The sequence below is a fragment of the Scomber scombrus genome, chromosome 6 (genome assembly GCF_963691925.1).
Source record: "Scomber scombrus chromosome 6, fScoSco1.1, whole genome shotgun sequence".
In the NCBI taxonomy this organism is placed as follows: Eukaryota; Metazoa; Chordata; class Actinopteri; order Scombriformes; family Scombridae; genus Scomber; species Scomber scombrus.
The window spans coordinates 28,635,409-28,660,200 of record NC_084975.1 but is presented as its reverse complement, the minus strand read 5'-3'; the positions used below and the strand labels follow the sequence as shown (position 1 = coordinate 28,660,200).

The 24,792-nt window shown below is 41.9% G+C and overlaps 1 protein-coding gene across 2 annotated transcripts; it reads right to left on the bottom strand.

Annotated features, from left to right (window-relative positions):
• On the bottom strand, positions 1–24,296 carry edc4 (enhancer of mRNA decapping 4). 2 transcript variants are annotated; one of them, XM_062421167.1, is made up of 30 exons: positions 24,133–24,296; positions 22,065–22,221; positions 21,840–21,951; positions 21,303–21,402; positions 18,927–19,113; positions 18,524–18,671; positions 18,003–18,107; positions 16,942–17,054; positions 16,678–16,761; positions 16,485–16,580; positions 15,936–16,035; positions 15,475–15,655; positions 15,233–15,299; positions 14,953–15,044; positions 14,625–14,809; positions 13,871–13,950; positions 13,363–13,498; positions 12,247–12,551; positions 11,930–12,160; positions 11,463–11,564; positions 11,126–11,269; positions 10,868–10,904; positions 10,125–10,272; positions 9,678–9,833; positions 7,931–8,046; positions 7,652–7,817; positions 6,784–6,970; positions 5,722–5,941; positions 5,261–5,424; positions 1–2,854 (listed from the first exon to the last, which is right to left on the bottom strand). In XM_062421167.1, exons 1-30 carry the CDS (start codon positions 24,212–24,214, stop codon positions 2,671–2,673), a joined length of 4,185 nt encoding a protein of 1,394 aa, XP_062277151.1. In that variant the 5' UTR covers positions 24,215–24,296; the 3' UTR covers positions 1–2,670. The 2 variants fall into 2 exon arrangements, with proteins under 2 accessions (XP_062277151.1, XP_062277152.1); XM_062421168.1 differs by having other exon boundaries at positions 14,625–14,797.
• Positions 24,297–24,792: the final 496 nt, after the last annotated feature.

Sequence of the window (24,792 nt, the reverse complement as noted above, 5' to 3'; positions counted from 1 at the left end):
GAGTCTTTTTTTATTCCAAAAATGTTTAAGGGTAAAATAAACTGTAAAAGATACAACATAACCATCCAAGCAGGGGAATGAACACAATGGAAAGAGGAAAAAAAACAACAAACAAACAAACAAACACATGAGCGTGAGTTGTGTTTCTCACACGTTGCTCCCATTCAGGGTGAAGCAGGAGTCAACATGTCCTCCTCTGAGGACAAAGCAAAGGTGGAACTGCTAGTAGTCAAAATAGTACTTTTCTCTCTTTCACACCCTGAAATGAACATTCAAATATCCGTCCGCATCAACTGCCTCCAGAGTCTAATGTTTGCAGACTTAAACAAACAGTCTTTAATTTAACCGTAAACTGCCTTTTTTCGTGGCATAAATGCTTGTGAAGGTTAATAATAGAACTTGCAGAAGCTACAGGGGGGGTGGGGGGAGTAATGCTTGATTAGAAGTCGTCTAAAGGCCCGAATGAGATCAAATATCCGAGTGAAACAGATAAAATACAATAAGGCACTTGCTAGACAAATCCAACTTAACTGATTCTAAACGTGGTGGTCGAGAACTTTATCGTTTTACAGTCAGCGAATCGGAGGCCACCCTGCCTTTAAACAATGATCATACACTTTCAAAAAAAATAATTAACATGAATACACGGGTGCATTTACAACCTAAAAAGGCAGGCTTTTTTTGTCCAGACACTGCGAGACCAAGAATGATTTCTGAATTCAAAACCTAAATGAGAAAAGCAGGGTGAAACAGCTGCAGTCTGACTAAGTGCTGCCTCCTAGAGCCCAAGTGAAGGAACTGCACATCTAAGTTTACAAACATTATTTGGAATATCCTGATAAAATAACAGTAACAATTATGTTTAGGAAGCGTTTCTTTTTTTAATTATTATTTAATATGTTTTAGAACTAGTTTTACAACTTTTTAAAGCAAGTATACAAGTCTTACAAATTCTAAATGTTTATATATAAAAAAAGGGGGGTTGGGGGGGCGCGACAGAGAAGAAAAACATGGGAGAAAGAGAGCGCGGTCTGATCAATTACAGGACAGAGCTGTACACATGGACGGCTGCCAACCTCGATGTTGGGCTCCAAACATTTCAGATTTTCAAAAAAGGGGGGAATTCTGTTCAGCCTGGAGGACCTTCGCAAGTATTTATTATGTTTCAACAATGTGTTTTTCTTTCTTTTTTCTTTTTTTTAAAGTTATTTTTCATTCTTTTATTACTTGTATCCTTCAGGAAGCCTCATTACAATTATTTGTGAAAACAAGGCCAGATGGAGAGTGGGAAAAAAACGTATAATGAGATATGCCTTTACTCCCGAATCCTTCAGAAACAGGAACAAAGTAACTTTAGGTAAAAACTGTTTCAATGTGTTGATCTGGTGAAGAATACAGACAACAACAACAAAAAAAAAGCCTGGTGAGATTGTCATCTCAAACTTATTAAGAAATAACTGAGAGGAAATGTAAAAAAAACAACAACAAGAAAACAAGAAAAAAAAGGAAAAAAGCTTTGGATGTTACATAGTTTTGGTTGCTGGGATTAGCTTGGTTGTTTATTAAAAAAAAAAAAAAACCTGGACCGAGGACGGCGTAATCCTGCAGCAACTGAATTTAGAGTTGGATCTAGAAAAGAAAAAAAGGAAAAAAAAAAAGAAAAGTGTCCCAGCCTTCTGTTTGCTCTTAAGGCCGAGATGCGATGCGACATGATGAGGTGAAACTTGTCTTCTTCTAGCGTGCTTTTTTGTTGCCCCCTGCATCACAGCTTGTTCAGTACCCCTTCCTCCCCCCCCCCGAACTCTGAACTTCGGGAACACAGTAGAACAAAAAAAAAAAGAGAAGACATTTAAGTCTTAATGACCGCTCAGCTGAACATTCTTTGAGTCTTTTAGATGAAGCTACGTCGGAAGAGTGTCGGGAGTTGTGTGTAAGTTTTGGAGGGGGGGGGGGGCAAGGCGCTCCGTCTGTCGTTTCTGAGACAGTCTTGATTGGAATAAAAAGGAACAGAGAAGAAAGGACGCCTATTGTGAAGAAGGGGTGGTGGAGCAGCAGAAAACGAAGGTCTGGAAGAAACTACAGTGAACTTAAACAAAAATCAAGAACCATCTTTCTGTCCAGACCATTATTGTCTTGTACTGGGAGAAAAAAAAAAAAGAAAGTAACAAAAACAAACAAAAAGTTTCTATTTCCTTACTTGACACTTCACTGGTGCATATAGAGCTGGGGGAATGGGAGGAGATAGAAGTGGAGGTGAAAAAAAAAAGGGGGGAGAGATTTAGAGTTGTGGTGAGGGACTGGAGGGACTAGTGGGGAACCTTCCTCTTGAGGTCTAAAACTAATCTCCAGCCTGTAAAATACCACCAAATCCCCCCAAAATTCCTGGAGCTCATTTTGTTTTCCATGCTTTTAGCTCCAGCTCCCAAGTGCTGCAGTGACATCATCATCATCATCATAATCATCATCATCATCATCTGTCGTCTCAAACTAGCGAGAACCTGCTCAACGTGGGGTGAGGCTGTCCTGGGTACTGACCCAGGATGCTCTTTCTTTCCTTTAAAAGACGTCGGTGGAAACTGAACATAAATGGACTCAGTGATGTGTAGTGTGAGGGAGCCATCTCTTCTGCACCAGGGTTTGTTTTTTGTTTTGCTTTTCTTAAATGGAGGATTAGTGGTTGACGAGTCCCTGCAGCATCATCATCAGGCGCCGCGCCCTCTTGGTGAGTGGGCTGTGGGGGTCCTGCTGCAGGAAGGCAAACAGCTTCGGTCTGACCTGGGCCAGCATGGAGGCCATGTGGTCTCTTGTGAGGGGGTCGCCGTGGTCCAGATTCATCACGGCATCCTCCAGGTAACTGTACATGGGACAGAGAGAGAGAGAGACATTAACTACTACATCAACACAAAGTAGACACATACATAGACATTATAGGAATATGACTGTAAACTGTAGTCTGGCAGATACTATTTAGATATGAGGACTGCAGTGTTCAGCCTTGAGCTCAAGAGAAAGACGTTGAAAGATGTTGCCCAAGAAACTGAAAATGATGTGAATTGAAAGAAGGTCCACATTCACAATGTGTTAAAAACGAGGTTTAAATCTTCATTCACTGAGATATGAAAGCAGTACAAGGATGCCTTCCTCACACATTTGTATTTTGACCCTTGGAGCGACTGCATGGGACAGAGAGAAAAGCCTGTTTGAATGTCAAGTTCTGTCCTTGATCGCCCCCACTGGCTGCTGGCCCGCTGTGTGAATGTTCACCTTTGTGTTTTCGCTCCAATACTGCTTCCCAAATTGAGCTGTGCCATCCTCACCTGTGTCCATCGAGTCATCCTCCATTTCACTCCTTCGTGAATAGTTATAGTGGGACATCTGGTGGCTCGACTATCCACCAGTGTTCTGTTCCTGCTCTGCTTTGCCACACCTCACTGTTTAAATGACCATTCATCTCCATACCCTGAGTCTAGCTGACCCCAGTCTCACATTAGAGCTGCTCTCACGCTGCCAGCTGGCCTCCAGCCACGGTTGACTAACACTAGCATCACAGGTCTATCAAATTCCCATAACACTGCCAATGCACTCTTTAAAGATATTTAATGTCACTGCACAGAGCTCTACAGATACTCGACAGCTTTCTACAGTGTGTTTACACAAGACAATCTGCCTGTAACTAGTGTGTGCCCGACACTTACAGACACTTGAAAAATCACACTAAGTTGCTGTTCATGTTCTCCCACTTCACTGTATTCTTGAATCTGTTTGAACATGTTTTTCTAAAATGGCTAATGATGCTGCACAGTGCTTTTGTGGATGTGACACTCTGGACCCAACACCCCTCACACTGCTTTTGTTTCTTTCTGGATATCTTTCACACATTCTTCTAAAAAAATCTGCAAAGAAAATGAAAAAAAATCAAACCTTATATCTAGTGTAAAACTGCCAAAAGGTGCTTTGATAGAGTTACCTTCTGTTTGAGTAAAGATTTCAGACCATGAGCTGTGCGTGTGTTGTGATTTTATTTCTCTCAACCCAATACCAAGCAGCTTGTGGTCACTCATTAGAGCGTGGGCCTTTCCTGCAAGGCTTCAATAAAATTAGCAGTTAAATAAAGTAAACCTAAGAAGATGTTTAGATGTTTTATTTTTAAATGCTTCAGACTGAACCACGCCCCGCTGCTCACATGTGTGTCTCCAGATGGCACAGAGAGGCACCGGAGGGCCGTATTAAGCAGCTCTAAAGTAAAGGTGGAACCGGACCGGTGATCTGGGCTCTGAGCGGTGCTGTACAGAGACTGAGGCTCTGATGGAGGTAGAGGTTTACCGGAGAAGGGAAGCAGGGATTTGTAAGAGACGGGGACATAAAGAGTGTGAGGCAGTGGCTCTCTGAGGATAGACATTAACACATATCGAACAAAAAAAAAAAGATTATGAGCAGAACAGAACCTGTGAAAGACTAGAAAACACAGGTGCGAGAGGGATCGGCACGATAAAAAGATGCAACGGTGTCGAAAGAACAAAACGAACATCCCAAAATTGCGATGCTATTCACGGTATCATCTGCACTCCCCTGACAGCTATGTAACGGGGCTGCAGACAGAGCAGGGTGATGGGGTCAGCAGTTTAGCACCGTTTAGCGCTCAGGAGACAGGGAATAATGGATGCACCATGGAGATGAGATGAGGGGCTAGAGTTTAGGCAAAGGCCCGCTTTATTACTGATCAAGGTTAGTGCGAGGCATGGCTTGTGTGGAAGAGAAATTAGTTCACCGTATTTATCATATAGTGAGTTTTGTTCTAAAATGGCCTAAAATTAATAAAATGTATATATTTTCTGATATCATTATAGTCCTATATGACAGTAAACACAATTTCTTTGGGCTTATATTTTATGTATTTCACAATTAACTGATTAGTAGAAAAGTAATTGGCTGATTACTCAATGACGGAGATAATAGGCCTAATTCTGTGTGTTTATATTCAGACACATGATGCTTTAAACCTGTTGCTAGAGGAAAAACACACACAGTGGTGCATTTGTATGGTGTGTGTGTGTGTTTTAAAGTGTGTTATTGGAGCCACACAATTATGTCTGGTTTGAAACTGAGCAACTGTTTAAAGTCGGATGGCACTTCACTTTGGACTTCGGTGTGTTCTTTCACTGTTTACACACTGAATTTTCGGGTACACTTACTACTTCCTCCTAAGGAGACACGTGGGGTTGTTTTAGATGCATGCGGGTCAAAACGTTATTGTACGCACCTGATTTTGAGCTCGGAGCGAGTGGAGAGGTTGGAGGAGAGCTGCTGGATGAGTGACAGCAGCACGGGCTGGCTCAGAGGACAGGGGTGCTGGCCGAACACCTGCTGAGAGTCGATGGTCTCGCACACGTACAGGACCAAGTTCAGATCCGTTGCTGACAGAGCCTGGGGACAGAGGAAGAGACAGACGGGCTTTTAATATCTCAACTAATCTATAAGTAAAACACTCTTGAACAGCTGTAGTGAGGCTGTGAAAGACACAAACAGTCCCACCAAGTATATAAAGCTATATAAAAGCTCCTCCTCCTTGTTGACACTGAAATGTAACATACAGTATAAATTTGTTCTGACCACAAAAACTACAAGACGTTTCCATGCAAACAATCTGTTAAAACAATCTGTTGGAAGTCAGTCAGGCATTTAATCTAAGTGTAAAGGCTGCAGGATGTGTGTGTGTGTTACCTGCTGGAAAGCCTGGTTGAGCTGTCCCTGCTGGAGGAGCTGCAGGATGTTGGCTTGCTGCGTCTGGTAGTCGAGGTGCGCCGTGGGGACGGGCGTGCCGGCCGCTGACCTCATCGCCTGCATGATGCTGGAGGTGACCACCGCCTGCTGCTCCTTCATCGCCAGGCTCACCTCTCCTTTGACAATGCGCTGCACGTGGCTAAGAATAGACTCCTGCAAGCTGGGGGAGGAAAAGGACAAAAAACGGAGGGTTATTCTCCATATAACAGAAACTGGATTTTCAACCATGATGCTGCAATGAAAGTCAGCTGGGTCAGTCACAGTTCCGTCCATCCATCTTTTCCTGAATGTATCTTTTCTCTCTGTGGACACAACATTTGATTTGATATAGCTGTCATGCCAGCGATCATCTTCAATCTAAAAGTTAGGCCACAGTCTGTCATTTTCTTCTCAAAGTTTTTATAAAGAGGAAGCTGGTCGACCACTTTCTCTCCGCTCCGCCCCCGACAAATCTATAAGCTCCAGAGGCCATGAAATTAATTGCGGAGGGAACAAGAGACTTGATCGAATTTATGTTCTTACATTAGCCCCAGGATTAAGCTTTGCTTGTTTCTACTCTGCAGTCCATTACGCACCTGCTCAATAAAGCGCTGAATACAGGCCGAGACTGTCAGCAAAGACATCTGCTAATATACTTGCTGATAGTCAGAATGACTGCTTGGAATGTCAATCAGTGCTGTCAGATCCATCACTGCAGCTAATATCAGTCAACAGTGACAGCTCATGTAGGTGGATTATCAATGTTTTTCTACAATATATTTAGAAATGTAACAAACCCCATAAGTACAGAAATTTGGTTTCAGTATTAACACATTTCTAGTGGCTGTTGTCAGGGAAGTATCTGTAGTTAAATGACAGATGAGGACAGAATAAAGGAAACAGGACTAACTCGCAGATGGAGAGATTCAATCATTTTAAAAATGTGAACAAATATCAAGGTTAAAGTAAACTTCTCAAAAGAGGCTGACTGTGTGATTGATGAGAGACAGCCAGGATACGTACTTTCCCACCATCATCTGGATTTGATGCTGGACCTCGGCCCGGACGTTGGTGGTGATGTTGTTGGCCAGCTGATCGGTGGAGCTCTGGAAGCCGTCCATCATCTGCTGGAGCTGGCCGATCATGGGGTCCCGCGTCTCCTGCTCCCTCTGCCTTCTGTTCTTGACATGGGTCTCGAGCTGCTGGATGTCTGCGAATGTGAAAGTTGACAGGAAATGGTTTCATAAATACACTCAAAGCTCCGTTAAGTAGTAAGTACGATATTAAGATGCCTTGTTAAGATGTGAGTATAGTATAGTCTATGGCTGCATTCGGCAGCTCTGTTAACATTTTAGAGCAACCACAAAGCCCAAGTGAGCAGTGAGCTATGAATTTGATCATGGATTAAAATGAAATTTGAACAAGCTCAGAAGAGCGAGCACACACACACACACACACACACGGACAGAAGTATTATAGTCTCCCTGTTTACTGAAGGCAAACTATCTCCTCCACTCTGCACTCTGACAGCCTTGGAAAAAAAAAAAAGTTTAAAAAGTTTAAAAGAGGTGAGCACAAGCACAACCTCAGAACCGACTGCTTATCAACACATGAGTACCGGGGCTCCGAAAAAGGCGTCATTATGAAAAGTGCCCCTGAAATTTTTCAAAGAGATGCTTATTTAATTAGATTTTAGATTATTAGGGCCTACTTTTCAGGGCTTGATACAGACAATGACCATTATGAAGAAAGCAGCATCATTAAGAGTCTCAAAAAGGACACCAGCCATTCACGAGACACCGTCCCTAAACCTTCAAATGTCTGCACATCTGCTCGTATGTTAAAACCACAGTTTCCTATGTTTCTTTTTCTTTGTCCTGGATGGCCTTACATTCTTGTGTCCCTTGTTTAAAGCTGTCGTTGATTTGCTGAAACATGGACTGGCAGCCTCTCTCGAAAACAGGCAGCACGATGCTCTGGAAGGCGTCTTTATAGGCTGCCTGGATGGGCCCCTGCATCGCTTCGGCTGCCGCGCGACCAATTGCGTCTGTCGTGTTCTGGGGAAAAAAAACAAAACGGAAAGCGGCTACTGTGAGAACGAGACAATGTTATGAAGAAGATTTGTGTGAAAAGGTGCGGAAAAGATACTGGGCTTAAGCCGGCCGCCTACCTTGGATTTAACCACCTTGCTGACGTTGTCCTTCAGGGTGACCTCCACAGCGGTCAGTTTGGCAGCGATTGTGTTGTTCAGCTGACCCGTCACTGGCTCCAAACTCTTAGAGATTGCTAGGGAGGGAAAAAGATTTAACAAGGTAAATTATCAAGAACTCCTCAATAATAATGATAATAATTATAATTATTATTATAATATGTGTAATCAAGGCTAGAGGAGAAAACAAGAACATACAAAAAAACAAAACAAAAAAACCCAGGAACGACAAAAACATCTCATCTTCAAATTAGAAGGGCAGGAGAGGTAAGAAAACATCTCTCTAAAGACGGCTTAATTTTAGTGTCATAGCCCAACCCACCTATGCTGCCTTAATTATGTTTAATTCATCTCCTGCCCAGGATGATCTAAAATAACACTGTAATTTACTCATGTACAGCCTAGTCTGCACTTTTTCCATTTATTTTTTTTCTGTGCTGCAAGAACAACATTTTACAGAGAGGATGTAAGAGGAGAGGATTAACATAACCTAGTTATATACCTCAAGTTCCTGCTAAACAGGAAATGTTTACAGCTAGTTTAGATTCGGGATGCACAGAGCAGTATACACCACAACTGACCTTATTAAAATAGGACTTAGTGACAGGCATGATATGACTAATCCACATTGTGTAGTCATTTTAGAACTGAAGTAACATAAAAATGATCCCTATGAGTTCTGTGCAGCGGAATTGGCAGATACTCTCAGTTGAGGTAGGGTGAGAAAAAGTTGGTAGCTGATCACACATTTTGGCTTTCAGCAAGGAAACAGTGGTGTTAAATGAACATCAAGACTGTTAACCTTTAGTAACATGTGCATCACTGATGGCCTCTGCTATTTATTACAGATGGAAATTAGCTTTTAGCTGTAATGCAGGGGATAAGTCAAATCAAATGTAAGGTAAGCATTAGTTATTGTGTTCATAAAGCTTCCTATGATAGAAAAACATACAGTAAGCACATTCAGGCTGTAAACTGACTGAAGAGAGCTGTCTGTGCTGCAGCCAGCTGTTGTTTTTAGGCCAGGCATGTCCAAACTATTACATAAAGGACCATGTGCCTGCAGGTTTTTTATTCCAACCAATCAGGAGCACACCAGGCTGAACCCATTCAATCAGCTGATCAGATTTGGACATGTGCTTTTGACTAAAAACCGTTGAACTTAAGAGAAAGAAATGTGTCTCCGAAATTTTAAAAATTAAATAGATTTCTGCTCTTCAGTCTCATAAACTAAGCACAGAATTGTGTGTGAGAGGGGAAAACCTGGGGCGGGAGAAACAGACACCCGTGTGTGTAAACAGACTTTTCTCGTCTGTGACTGACAAACAATGAAATACCACCATCGTCTGGTAAGGAGTGTGGTTGACATGTCTGCACAATAAACTTTGAGCTGTTGCATCTGACTCTGTTATTTGTTCATTTTGTTCTCATTGGATTTTCCTGTTTTTGCCGTCATATATTATATAAAAGTGAGTCCACTAATAATTTAGGTATATAGTATTTACAATTTCATATTATTGCATTTCATCAGCTTGGTGCATTTAAGAGAGGTAGGCTGCCTTCATATCAGTAGTGTTGCTCTTGCCTGGCATCTAAATGTTTGTTACACATTTCTGCTTATCATATACAATACTGGCTAGGTGTCAATCCTCACGTCCTCACGTTTCAGTGTCTGTCATACACTGTGAGTGTGTCTGTGGTTTCTTACTTGGTGGAACTGTTTTCTTCATTTCATCTCGTAGCACTTTGTCCATTCTGTTAGTGAGGGCGGAGCAGAGGTTGTGGCTGAGCTGCTGGCCGAGTTGTTCCTGAAGCTGCTGCTGATGATTTTGACTCTCGGCCAGAACTCGCTCCAGTCTGCGCTCTGATGTCGTCCAAGGTTAAGGCTCACAAGGCTACGCTGTCGGAGGCTCGTTACAAGACCAGAACGGTATACTGTAATGACAACTCTGGAGGCCAGTCTGCTCACAGAACTCGGCGGTGTATTTCTTACTTACTTAAACCTGGTGATCCACCACACTGATGGACTTTCTGCTCAACTCAAATACATTAATATTTTTTAATAATGGCATCACAGTTGTTAACTAAACCTACTTTTTCTCTGAAGGTTTGATGGCGGAAATGGAAAATAAACTACTCAAGGACTGAAGGATACGTTCTTGTTCCTGGTGGTTGGTCAGGACGTGGTCGACCTGGGCCATAATGGAGCTCTGCATGGCCTCAATCTGTCCACGCAGGTCAGTTAACTCCCTCTGCTGGCTGCGCAGGAGCATCAACAACTCTTCCTGCACCTCTGCATTCATCTATTTGGGGGGGGGACAAATTGGACAAAAGAAAGAAATGTTAAAACATATGAAAAGTCTCTTGTGGTAGAATCTGACACAAAAAAGCAGTGAGAGACTGCTAGTCTCAACTAGTTGATTATTAAATAAACTTTGTAATAAACAAACTGAAAAGACAATCTACAGCCAGCAGCAATAGTTTCTGGTAATACTCAGATGTTAAGCTTACAGATGGTGATATTAATATTATTGATTATTGATATTGTTCTTTGTTTTTGTTCCTTTTCTTTATGTTACACTTGTTCTGTCTGATTATCAGCTTGTCAATTAACTGTGAAGCACTTTGAACTATATTAACCTGTATGAAAGCTGCTATATAAATAAAGTTTGATTGAAAAGATGGACTGAGAGTAAAGAAACGACAATGTGTCCTTTTCTACTCTTGTAAAACTTTTCAAATAAATTGTTCCCACATATTAAAAAATGTACTCCTGCATTAAAAATATTTAGAAGTTTAATAATAATGGGTAATAAGTTAAACATAGCAATGATAAGTACAGACAAGGAGTTTTTAGTTATTCTGGCTCAGTATGGATTTTTTTTGTGATGACCTCACCTGACCAGAGTCCATTTGCCTCGATTGGGATGATTCACTGAGGGGAAGATAGAAAGAATGTATAAACACTTTGACCTACATTTATTTCAATGTGACTGATCACTTCTCTGTCAGTTAACAATCCACAAATATGCTCAAACCCAGACAAGCCATCTCACAACGCATGAAGTCAGCATCCTTCATCAAAACAATGTTTACTGCCAAATAGTTTTTACTTCACTTCAAACTCAGATTCCATTCATGTTACCATCAACGTACCCATCATCTTTCTTGGTCTTTCTCTTCAGTTTTGGTGAGGCTCGTGGTGACGTCTTCCAATCCTTCACTGGTAGTCTGTGAGAAGAGCGAGAGCCACAGTTCCCAGAGGACGACGCCAAGCTGGACACCTCATCGTCAGGATCACTGGGTCAAACACACACACACACACACACACATATAATAAGACAGCTGCACACTGTGTGCCACGTGCTCTGTATTCATCTCAGAAAAGGTCAACAGAATCAAAACGTCACTCTTCCCTGATTTGTGATATGCCTCTAGACTGACAAACTGGTCTGTTCATTTGCATAAACTAGGAAATGTGTGTGTGCGTTACCTCTGCTCGTTACCGGCGTCCTGACTGTCATTCTGTGTGAGGTGGTAGGATCGTCGAGGGTAAGGGGAACTCAGCAGTCTGTCCTTCGACTCTTCTCTTGAGCTACGATGCAACCGACATACGTCATATAAATCATAGCAGCAATGACACACACACACACACCTGTCAAAAACGGCTTCAAAAGATGACATGCACTGACTTGGACAGCAGACAGCCTGCTCATACTGTCAATACATGTCATCTCCTGCTTTATACTTGAAATCCTCATGCAATGTCTGTTTATGTCAATGTGTGTCTATGTCTGAGTGCTCTATATAATAATGTTAAAGTGTGAATGGTGAACAAGTTACTGAAGCTGCACAAATTGTATATTCATTTTGGAAGGAAAATAATATCAAATAATACAAATTTTGTGAATTCTTTTAGTAGATGTTTGTTTTTTAATGAATTTGTGTGAATTTTCTTACCAGTCTGCAAGACCGTTATCCCTCAGACTATTCCTGGTTTCCCTGGTGATGTCAGGCGCTGCCGGCCATGGTGTATGGCTGACGCTACCGTCTGAGGAGCCTCCTCCCGCCGCTGGGTTCTCGTGCGATAAGGCCGTCTCTAGCAGAGATGGGGTGTGGCTGAGTCTGGGCTCTGACTCCACTGACCCGCCGACCGGTCCTTCTGCACCTCCGAGCTCGAGGGGCAGCAGGCTGTGAGAGAAAATACAATTATTTGGTTGATATGATTGAATGTACGTATGCGTTTCTGCATTTTGTGGCTTTTATCATCAATGTACCTGTTGTTGTTGGCTGTGCGCGGCGAGGTGAGCAGGTGCAGGGCGGAGGCGGCGGATGCCATGCTGTCTGTCTGGAGAGCGGAAAGAGGAGTTAAAGGCTCCAAGCTGCACACTAGACTGCGCTGAGGCTGCAGGGTCTGGGATGCGATCTCCGGCATGTCCTGGGACATGGCTGTGGAGGCTGAGGAGATGACGTCTGGGGAGCGGGCCCGAGTCGGGGAGGCCAGCGGCGGCAGGAGGGGAGAATCCAGGATCTGACTCTCCCTGCTGTCGAGGGCGAGGGGGCCGCTAGGAGACCCCAGCACCTGGAGATGGAAAGAAAGAGCGTTGACAAAATATAAGTATGTTATTAAAAGGGAAACTTTGCCTGCACTGTGTCATTACAATGTGAGCAGTATATGCAAATGAGCAATGTTAAACTTCCCTCCATGTTGGATCAATACTTTAAAATATCAGTATATTTGGAGGAAAGTGAGGATGGTCAGAGAGAATGAAGATAGACTGAAAACTTTGTAGTGCTTTAGTAAACCTTCACTCTCTGACAGAATATTATATTTAACTATAAAACACAACAGCAACTATTTTGATACCTGGAAGTTAACTTTAGCGGCTGAGTTAATCCGGGATACCGCTCCTCATCATCAAAAATACTTATATATGAAATCTTTGGCGCCAAAAAGCACAAATGGAGACGGCAGACTCAGAGATGTTTTGACTGTCCATCTGCAGCTGTGGCTTGTGTACAGCTCTCAGTAAATTTGCACTGATCGACGTAGTTGACTCTGGTGCTCAGTTTGTGTTATGATGCGGTGCGATACATCCACACTCAATCAGGTTAAATGTTTCTTAATGAAAATATGCCTTCTTAAAGAGGCTTATAATGCTGCTCAGTCTTTGCTGAACAGCCACTCTGCTGGCAGTCTGATTGGACAGAACGGACGCAATACATTCTGCTTATTGTAGGATTCCCCCTTAAGGAACCAACAGCATTTTGCTCAGTTTTCTCTAGTCATGACGCACCAATTTCAAAAATAATTGCACATTTCTGCTACATAGGTGACCTAGTTTGAGGAAATCTCAGGAGGCTGGGAGCAGTAGAAGTGTGTCAGGTCCTACCTGCAGGTTCTCCAGTCCAGGCAGCAGCACAGCAGAAGCGGGTCTCGGGCTACTGGTGGAGGTGGAGAGTGCCAGACTACTGCTGCTGTTGTTGTTCTCTGCTCTGTTGGGACTATGGCTGACGTCGTCCGTAGCTCTGCACACAGTGAGACGCACATACTTACACATGTGATCACAACATAAAACAATGCAAACTTTTCAGGATAAGCCATGGCAGAAATGATGAGGAAAAAAATCTGTGTGCAGATCACACAGTGATATGTAGCTATTGTAAATGATCATGGTGAGTAAACTCGTAACATTTTAAATGGCTGAGCTGGTATATTGTTGCAAACATATGCTTCAATGCTCAATTGGAATGTGCACAGATGTTAACATTTTATTCCACATTCATATTCCAGCTAAGAGAAGCTGGCAAACGCTCTGCTGTGCTAGAAGATACTGGCCACTACTTACCGCTTTATTATCTTCTTATCCAAAAATCAATGATAAAGGAGAAAAGGCTCACCTGTTAGTTGAGTCCGAGTTGCTACTGATGGCTGTTACTATAGTCAGACTGCTGGCACTGCTGCCGGGGGACGCCGGTACCTAAAGGGTGACACAATTAATGAGTTGGGGGGTTCACTAATTTAAGAGTGGGAAAGAAAAAAAGAAGAAAAACAGATAGTGGAGGCACTGGCAATGTAATCCCAACATCCCCAGTATCATACATATACACAACATCTCTCTACAATAATTAAAAAAAAAAAAAACAAAGAGGGGGGGGGGGGGTTCCTCAAAATACTGTGCTGCATTTATATGCTGCATCATATTCCTTGGCACAGTTTCTGATGTTAACTTACTGATAAGCATATTCCAGCAAAAAGCATGAGCTCCAAGTCCTGACTAAATTAAAGCACAGAGCTGAATGCCTCTGGACAGTCAATTTAATGATAAAACTCTCCAAAACATTTTGTCAGATAAAATAATGACAAACTGTTACCCTAAGATCTATTGTCACTGTGGCTGTACGTGTAATAGGAATAACAGACTGTATTAACAGGGTTATGGGTTTGTGTGTACTGAATACATGTAACAGCACTCCACTTTCATGGAGCGAAATTTTGCTAGGCAACAAAAAAAAAAAAAGTTTTAATCTGAGTGCTCGTTTGCTAAAGCTGAAGTGTTTTGCAGTGAAACTCAGACATCAACCAGACAGCCCGTTTAATTTAGTGCAGAGAAACAGATGAAAAAATGAAAACTAAGCTCATGACTGTTCATACTGAAGTGCTTGGTGTCATGAAGGCGTCAGGAGTCATCAGCTTGGGCATCGCCCCGCTGGCGGCGGTCAAGTTTGACAGGAAGTCGGTTGGAGCGGGAAGCGAATGGATCTTCCTCAAGTCTGTCTGGGAGCCGCTTCCTGATTCCTTGTCGGAGCTCTGGTCTGTCAGGTGGTCTGAAAACGAAGCTGGACATATAAAATGTGAAGAGCTGTGCGGCAATGTTTGATATTCAGAAGATGCACAAACACAGAGTGTATACTGAGCATGTAGAGCAAAGAGATCAACAGGAGCAGAGAGAACTATTACATCTTAACAAATGGTGACTTACCAAAACCATCCTGAGAATCAGAGTGGGGCAGGAAGAGTGCCGAGCTGGAACCCGCATAGGGCTGGAACCAGATCTGGACATCCTGCAGACTCCTGAAGACACACAGACACACACATGTAGATAAATACAGAGTAGTCCATGTTTTGTCAAATTTTTAGTGAATCAATGCGTTCATCACCATGACAACCATCAAGATAGTCTTCAAATCAACAGCTAGTCTTTGGTAATGAAGCCAGTGTGAAGTTGGACATCAGACATTAAACAGTGGAAGGGAACTCACTTGGTGTGAACACAGTAGAGTTTAATCTGGATCCCAGACTTGGACTCTGTGGGTCCTTGAGTGCCCTCTGAGAAAAAATACCAAAAATATCAGACACACACACACACACATACCCACAATATATTTAACATGATAAAAATATAAGTGGTAACAGTGATGATCAAAAGACTGAAATATTGATATAAGTCATTTGCTTTTTGGGCTGTAAGAGTGTGTGTATGTGTGTGTTTGCACATGCACACCTGTTGTCATGCTCTCACTCTCCTCCTCTGCAGGGAGCACCTCAGTGTGTCGCAAACGGCTGTGAGTGACGTCGCGGACCCCAAAGCTGAGCACAGGGTGGGTCAGCAGGAACTCGGACACAGCTGTGAAACTGGCCTTGCCTCTGTCCAGGTCCTGCCGCAGCTCCATCACATAGAGGACCTGAAGAGGAGCGACAGCAAACAAGTATGAAGCTAGGCACAGGACTGAGTGATGATGGGGGTACTGAGGAAAATGGTTTGGTCCAGATAAGGAGTTAACAGTTACAAAATACTGGGGTGGTATCCCAGCTTAGGTCTAAAAAGAGAGCCCAAGATTAAATTTAGTGCTGAGTGAACAGACTAAAGGAAGATAAGCACTACTATAATAATTGTTATTATTGTTGTTATAACAGTTATATAGAACATTCTTTAAACCACACAGCTGATGACAGTGTGCTCACCTTCCTCTGTACATCAGTGAGGATGAGATACTCAGCGGCAAGGTCCAGACTAGCCTTCAGACTTGGCTGAACTGTTGAGTTGAACGGATCTGGAGAGAACCTGCAAGAGAACAACACTCCATCATTAGTCTCCATCATCTTTAAAGCTGCTTTAACTTTAACTGAGAACATGTATTTCAGACAGCAAAAAATAATACTAATAATAATCCTCCCCAAATGTTTTGATTCCTAAACTACATTTGGCATCTGGACTGGTCTTGTACATGTTTTTCATTACAACAAAAGGACAGAATTTTTAAGTGGGTTTTTATTCAATTATGAATAAAAGACTGAACTAGACTCAATGGATCTATTGAAATAACATTAAGTCATTACTCAAATTCAACACATTATTTAAATGTAGCCTTTTAGGGACCAAAGCTTTGACCTTCAATTTAGCTCTCTCAGTTATTCCTGAATCACCTACTTGATGGAAGCAGGCGGATCTGCCAAGGTTGTGTGTTTTTACACATCGATTTAAATTTCAAATGATGAAGTAAAAGCAATAACCTGATGGTCTGTAAACAGGTCCAGGAAACAGTGCACCACATCTTCAACTCCTGGTTCTGATCCGCTCCGGTTATCAGAAACCTCCAGAAAGGAACCCTACGAAGAGAGATGTGGAGGAGGACACTGTAAATGAGCTCAAACTCAAACAGCAGCACATTAATATACGTATTTCCGGCTTTTTGTGTGCACTCACTCGGGGTCCTGCCTCTTGTGGTTGTCGCAGAAGAAAAGGCAGGAGAGGGGACGTCCTCCGTGAGGTCGCAATTCGTGAAGACATCTGGACAGAAAAGATGGAAAGAGTGTAAGAGAGAGGGAGGACGAAATCATGAGTATCATATTTTATTTCTTTCAGGATATTCAGCCACTCCTTGGATGGAATTAACGTTATGTGAAGAGATGTACAAACATATGAGACAGCGAGTCAACATTCAAAAAGAGAAACCTCTTCCGTGCTTACCTTGGCTTGTCCTGCCCCCCTTCTATGTATATCTGCCAGAACTTGATGTATCCATCATGGCTGGCTGTGGCTAACACGGTTCCATCTGGAGACAGGGCACCTTCACTGACTCGCTGGAGGGACAGAAAACAACTTTCAGCCGGGAATCTAATTAAATCCCTTCTATTACGACAAACCTCTAAAACCATGTAGTAGTGTGACAGACAGGCAAACCAACTGTGTATTTTATGAATAAAGCATTTAAGTTTCAGCATCTAATCTACATATACAAAGGTTTTATTTCAGACAGGGGTGCAATTTATATCAGAGCTCTGGCGACCTTCAGAGGTCACTGACCTCGGCATTGCATTTTTCCAATTTTCCCCCCGTTATTCCATCTGCATTACAATCATGTAGATCTTTGCCAAAACTGCATTTTTGTCCTCATAAAGATGATTATTTGCTGCCAGCTACCTCTGCCATGACTTCCAACTAAATGCATCCATTTGGCTCGTGACTCTATCAAGTACATGCGTTTATTTCCAGGTACATAGGCCCCCAACCCTGAACTGCCAAGCTCTCCTGATTGATGCTGGGTGAAGGAAGCTTTTCTAACGCTTACTAGAATAGTCTTATGAAGGACACGCATCACCATACTGAACTGATGTCATCGTCGGGTGGGTTAAGAGATGTTGACATTACAACAGCATGGCTCAGTCAAATTTAACACATTAAATCTACATTGTGTGAATTCAACTTTCTGTTTTGCTTTTGCGTATGTCTGTTTTACTTTATAAAAACAGAGTTTACAGCAGTTCTCTGCAACCAATGTGTAATAAAAGCATAAAAATCAAATGTAACTGAAGTATACCTCCTTTACGCCTGGGAAAAAGTGAATTAAAACTGAAAACTGACAGTGTGAAATTTGTTCGTCCTCTGCCTTTGTTTGCCCCCCCGCCCACAAATCAAATCTGAAATGCATCTGAAAATTATCTATCAGGAAATCATCATTAAACTGAATACTTGACTCCTCACAATTTAAACATTGTGCATTTACATCAGTGTTTCATCCTGACACCTACCTGCGTATATCCCTTGACAGTGATGAGACCTTCTTTCAGACCTGTGGCATCGATAGGCCAACTGCTATGGTTGGCTCTCAAGACTTCAAGGTCCCACACCTCAGCCTGAAGAAGAAGAAAAAAAAGAGGATAAAATTAGAAATGAGGAAAAAACATTACCACTTTCTTCTATCCCAATATGATTCTGGTGCCTAAACACAGGGAGAACTGATCTGATACTAGTGTCTTGTTTCTCTGTAAAGTTAAAATCAGTGTATGGCACACATAAACTGTGTCAACCATGAACAGTAATAACTATGATCCTCTGACTCCTCGCCTGGCATCATTTTTAATTTGCCCAGTACCTCCATTTATAACCAATACTCATCAGCTTCAGCTAAACTAAGATGTCGAACATGGTAAACATCATACCTGTAAACATCATACCTGCTAGCATCATTTCTCGTGGGTCAGCTTGCCTGACTCTAGACTCTAGATGAGTTTCAGTAGAAAGTGTTTACGTAAGAAGAATTTGCTGATACCCTGTCTTCGTGTAGGAGGGCCAACGTCTGGCTGGTGTCGTCTTGGTTCTCCTCATTCTCGTCTTGGATGAAAGGGCACCAGACGAGACGACGGTGCGAGTTCAGCGGCGTGTCCTCTGGTCGTCGGATGTGAACCACGATCTGATCTCTGTGAGGAGGATGGGTTAAGGAATACGAGAGAAAAAGGAGCGGCTCTTGGATCATTTATTTCTGTGATTACTATGCCAAAAGTAGGTTGTGATATCAAAGGAGCTTGTGTAAAAAAACAAGATAGCGTGGGCTGAAAATCAGACGAAACAAACAGTGCAAAGACCGGCAGTAACTTGATCTGTGCCAGACACACGTGGAGATCTGCACATCTTCCCACGCGATACTTTTCAGTGTCTCCTACGTGTCAGGATACAGTATCTTGCTGCCAGTGCAGGTGAGCTGCCAGACCATCAAGTTGCCGGCTTCGTCGACGCAGCCCAACAGGGAGGAGTCTAGGTGGGCGAAAGCCAGGTCTGTGACGGCTCCGGTGAAGCCCTTCAGCAGGGAGCGCTCGGCGAAGCCCACACTCAGGACACGAATCATAGCGTGGTTGTTGGCTCCTGAGGGAAGAAGGTTTATTTTAAAGAAAAACACAAATCAAGGAGTCTGAGTTTTAAAGCGATCAATACTGATCTATTCAACGGAGCGAACACAGACACAATCCCAGTATCTGACAATGATATAATACATAGAGGAAATTGAATGTTGCACCGAGGTATTAGAATGATGCTCTACTGAAGAAATAGTCCAAAATGAAAAAGGCTGACTTCAGTGAATTAATGAAGTCATGAAAACACTGATTCAAGTAAAGAATGTTGCAGCTGATTTTGAAATTTCCATTAAACTCATTCTTACTAAGGCGCAGCCAAAAATTTAACTCATATCTCACACATTTCAAAACTATCTGGCATCACAAGTAAATGAGTTATGACTAATTTTATTCAGTTATCTGAAATAATGTATTCACTGCAATAACTTCCAAGTTTAAATCTGAACCCTCCTGTTGAGATTAGGGATGGGCATTTGAATACATTTTCTTGACCGATAATCGGGAAAATTAACGATCAATTATCGATTAATCATTATTTTTTATCTTAAAAATGCCATGATACGGGACTCTTGTAAAAGCAGCCGAGACTGAAGCTCCGAGCCAAACCTCTTCACATATCAATCAATACAGCGCTCTTAAACACAATTGAGCCTATTTTAGAAACACTTCCAAAAAAACTATCAAATCTAATAACAACTTAATAAAAAAGAGAATATTACTCCGGACTGACAGTTTTTGCCAAAATATAACGTTAAAGGACTCCAAAATGCACCCAGCCGAGCCGAGAGAGAAAAAGGGAGAGTGAGTGACAGAGATAGTGTTACTTCACAATTATGCTTATTTAACTAGAGCCCCATAAAACAACAAGAGTGACTCACCTAAAGGCTACAGTGGTGACTGTCCACTGCTAACAAAGTAAGATACTCCAGCCTACCGATTCTTGTTGATTAGCATGTTAGCATTTTAGCATGCTCAGGGATCAGTGAGCGCAGCCTGGTGACAGTCAGTCCAGCAGCTGCAACGCTCTGACAGGACCGAAGTAGCCAGGATGCAGAGGCATTGTCGCGCTATCCTGGGTAGCCTGGCCAAGGTGCAGGGTTTACAATGAACTCTTCATTTTTAGTTTGAAAAGGTCCCACGCCAAACTTCGCCTTGACCTCTTCATGTTGACGTATGATATCTACGGCAGCTAGTAGGTAGCTGAGCCCTTTTCTCTGTCAAATATCGCCCCCCGTTGGTAAGATGTCTCATTGCTGCCACATAGTGAAATTCATTGCATTGCTTCAAGACTCACACTACGCAACACAACTTCTATTTGAAAACAGCGTTTGATCGATAAAAATTTCATGTGATCGACAACATTTCTAACGATCAATTATCGATCATCGATTAATCATGCCCATCCCTAGTTGAGATCAACAGGTATGATTATGTGCTTCCATTGAAAAATGTGAAATAGTTTCAAAACAGTATGATGACTTAACTTTGACATGTAACAGTTTTTGATAATCCTTCAACATATTTTCTTCTGATCTTGAATTTAATTAAAATTATTCATAATTTCTGCTTTTTTAACTCAAAAGTGAGCTATAACTTCATTTAAATGAGGCCTATTAACCATCATTTTCAAAAATAAGTGTAAAACTTGTGGTAATAAGTTAGAATGAAGTTGGCTGAAAAGGTCTAACACAGAATTTTATACCTAATGCTACCTTATACAAACAGTCAAATCAGACCGGGACAATTTTGACCCTGAAGACAAAAGTTGCACAGTCCACGGAAAGACAACAGGGAGGTTAAGTTAAGCCTGCTTTAGAGGTAAAATTCACAAAGCCCAAAAGTATTACAAAAACCATATACATTGTACAGCATAGCGTTTCCCATACATAGTCTCTACTTATGTGGCCTGTCCAGGTAGATACAATCTCTCTGAATTGCGTGCTGCAGTCACTGAGTAACTAGAGGCTTCTCTGTGTACGGATGCTAAGCTGGTGTATACCCATAGTCTGCATGCGATGCAAACTGTAACTACAGAAAACAACACCCTTCCCCTCTAAAATGTATGAATCTCCACTGCTGCAAGTAAACACTGCAGTATATACACCCAGTTTGTAGTAGTTGCTATTTTATATTTGTGTCTTTCCTGGCTTAAATAACTAATAACTAATAATAATAATAATAAATGACTTCAGGACTCACCTCTGATAGCATAGGCCAAGAAGGAGTTTGACACAGCTATCAGTCTCCCATAATAATACTTGTGCTCCCAGTCGTACTTGGCAACAGGTTGAATCTTCACCTAAATGAAGAACAAATTCATCATTCAAAATTAATCAGTGCTCAATAAACAAACCCTAACCCTTTTCTTCAAGAGCAAAATCAAGCCAGTGAAAATGATGCTAAGTGTAGTTCTTTGATGAAACAAAAACAATATTACTATTTATACAGCTGCCGGTTTTTCATTTGGAAAACAGCAAAAACAACACAAGAGGAGAATATTCCAGCTGTGAAAATGAGCGCAGAGATGTATATTTTTAGTAAGGCGCAGCAGCTTGTCACTTGAAAGAAGGCGAGCTCATGACAGTCTGCTGAGTCATGACAGATGCGGGTTTTGATCATAAAAATAACAGTAACAGACCCTCGACAGGTACACGCTAAAATTGACTGTCACCACATTTCTGATTCATACACTGGCAGAAGAGGGGGGCTGCGTTGCTGATGATTTGGGATTCTTACCTTGTTGCTGCCTCGAGCTTTGCTGTTGATGCCCGAGTCTTGGCTCGCCACGATCTCCACATTGTTGGAAGTGATGGGGATGCAGGTCGACCCGTCATCGCCGGAGAGGCAGCTAAAATTGGAGGCGCACAAGTTTGATAAACACTTGAAATTCAAGGTGGCGACAAAAGTCCAGTCCATCTACAAAAGCATGCAAGTAACTAATTCCAAAACACACACACTTACATGACCTGGGTCTCCTGAGTGATGCTTAGGTCCGTGGAGATCGGCCGGGTGGATTCTGACATGGTTGACAGATCTCCTAAAATGCCAGCCGTTCCTAATAACCCATTTAGCTCTCCATTAAAAGAAGGCTTTCTCTGACCGTTGCTCGATTGTGCATCTGAGGAAAGACATTGAATGCGGGGCGGGTCACGTTGGGAGACACTGTGCGAATACATAAAACTGTGCAAAAAAGGTCAAAGCCGGCATGGAAATGCAATCCCTCGAAAGAGGTGATGTTATTTTGTCTAATTTTGACAGCATTTACAGTCTGATACAAATCATGCAACTTAAACATGTCAGTGTAAAAGAAATGGAGTTTAAGCTTAACTTAAACTGACTTAAAATTTTGAGTGTTTTTATCAATCAGAAAGTCAGGATTTTCAGTTTAAAATCCCACTCAGTTATCTTTTATATTTCAGAGAAAGGTGGATAAATAAAATCTCGACTCCTTTGTGACTAAAATGATAGAGGTGGTTCTGTACTACACAAAAGACATTCCACGAGAAAGATTATTATAAATATTTGCATTACTAAATTGCTTAACTATAATTTAATATGCTTGAATACTCTGGAAGGTCACAAACTGCTACTGAAAGTGCTCCTAAGAAGCTTTTCCAGTGAGGAGAATGGTGTCAGTGGGCTTTTCATTCAATTCCAGTCTGACTGCACTGTAACACTTCTTTAGCAGCCTACGTTTTCATAAGTAAGAGCAGGAAAACCGCAGGTGGAACTAATGACATTATGTTTCCTGGTTCCGAGTCCCTGCTTATGCGCAGGCTGGCCCAGTGCCACGGCAGGGGAGGGGGGAGGGGGTTGATGAGACACAACAGAGCTGTGATTGATGTTATTAATTACACCTGTTCTTTATCTCTAACAGTTAAAATGTCTGCTGTGTGGGGAAAAAAGATCTATAAGCATCATGAAATCTTATATTCAGCCCCATCTTTTTAGTGCGTTATGAGGAAGCAAAACATTCCTGCTCAACCACCTTATAACTCACTTCTTATTCATCATTGTGAGCTTGTTACTAATATTTGGAAATCTGTCTTGATTAGCATTTGTGTTTTTAAAAAAAGACAGCAATGTAAGTAGAACTGAAGGTGTAATATTATATATTATATTTCAGGGTTTAAAAAAAAAAGTGTATTCATTGCAATGGATGTTAAATGTGTCTCTCAAGCCTGGTTGCACTAAGATGACTAGTCTGACATTTAAATGGATGTTAACAACACAGTTAAGGTCAGCTCCAGTACAGAGGCAGGTATTACGGTGTACTTTTTCCTATAAAAGAAACGTAAACGGAAGAGAGTAAATAAATAGCATTAGTAGAGGATACAGGATATTCTGTTCACAACACTTTAAGTCTATAGTTTCCCCCCCAACTATTTTACTACTACTATTATTAGTGTCTTAGTTAAAATACTTGACCAATTTTGACAGGTGCGAATTTCTAAATCGACCGGCGACGGCTTTCGAAAATAAACCTGAAACTAGCTTAAAAGTCTCCAAATTAGCAAAGACCACAGACACCGACTTTCTACGCAGTTAGGCAGGGTCGAGCAAATCCCTGATATCAGTGAAAATATATTTGACTCAACTATTTACAGTCACAAATGAGAGGGTACTGCATGGATGATTTCGAATAAACAGAAACACAGTCTTATTTTGTCGTCACTTAGCAGTAAAGGACACAGCTTTTTTTCTTACACCAGAAAATAGACTGGGACCAAGGCTAGCTCGTAACGCAGCTAACGCCGGGGACGATAAAACGATAGACCTTCCCGACGCAGTTAGCGTTGTTACACTGTGACGAACTTAATATGGAGCTAAATGTGGATATTATTTAACGTCCGGGCTGCACCTCCAAGCGGTAAGGTGTATTTCGGTGGCGTTTTAAAGTGAAACTGCTATTGAGCTAACTTTTTTCCAGTGAAGGTAGCATTGTGTAGCAGCGCGCTAACTCCCAGCTAGCCTTAGCTTCTGCGGCCTAAACTTAGCGCAGCCGCTGCTCGTTCCCGGTCAAACTTACCGGAGCCGGGACGGTCGAGCTTGAGGATGTCCCGAAGGTGCTGGGTCGCACCCTCCATATCGATATTAGAATTGGACGCCATGGGTGAGGGAAAGGGGGGAGAGACTGGGTTGATATAGGGGGACTGATTTTATTTCTTGTTTGATGCGATGCTGTCAACGCTCTCTTCGTTCACCCAGAGCAACCGTCTAAACTTCCGTTATGTCCGCCTCGTAGGTTCCGGCTGAAAAAACAGCGTCAACTCATTGGTTCCATGCGTCGACGTCTTCTAATGAGAATCTAAAAAAAAAAACCTCTACAAGTCTGTAATATTTAGTTAAAGTCGATTTCTCAATTTAACCTTTTTTTTTGTTTTTACCCTTTGCTTCTTTTGTGGCACCCACAAAAATCCAACTTGACACAGCCTCCTCCCTAATTTGTGACCGTAACAGTAACTTTCAACTACAAACTGATGAATAACAACAAATTAAACTTTTGTTTCACTTCTGACATTATTTAAATGGGAAATGTCCAACGCTAAATAAATAATGCTAAGAATGGCAAATGCATTATGGTAGTAATAATAATAGGACACCGATAAATACAGAAATGTAATGAACCAGCTGTTTGGAAAATAATTTAACGCACATTTAACTCAAATGGTATGATATTTTATGTAAT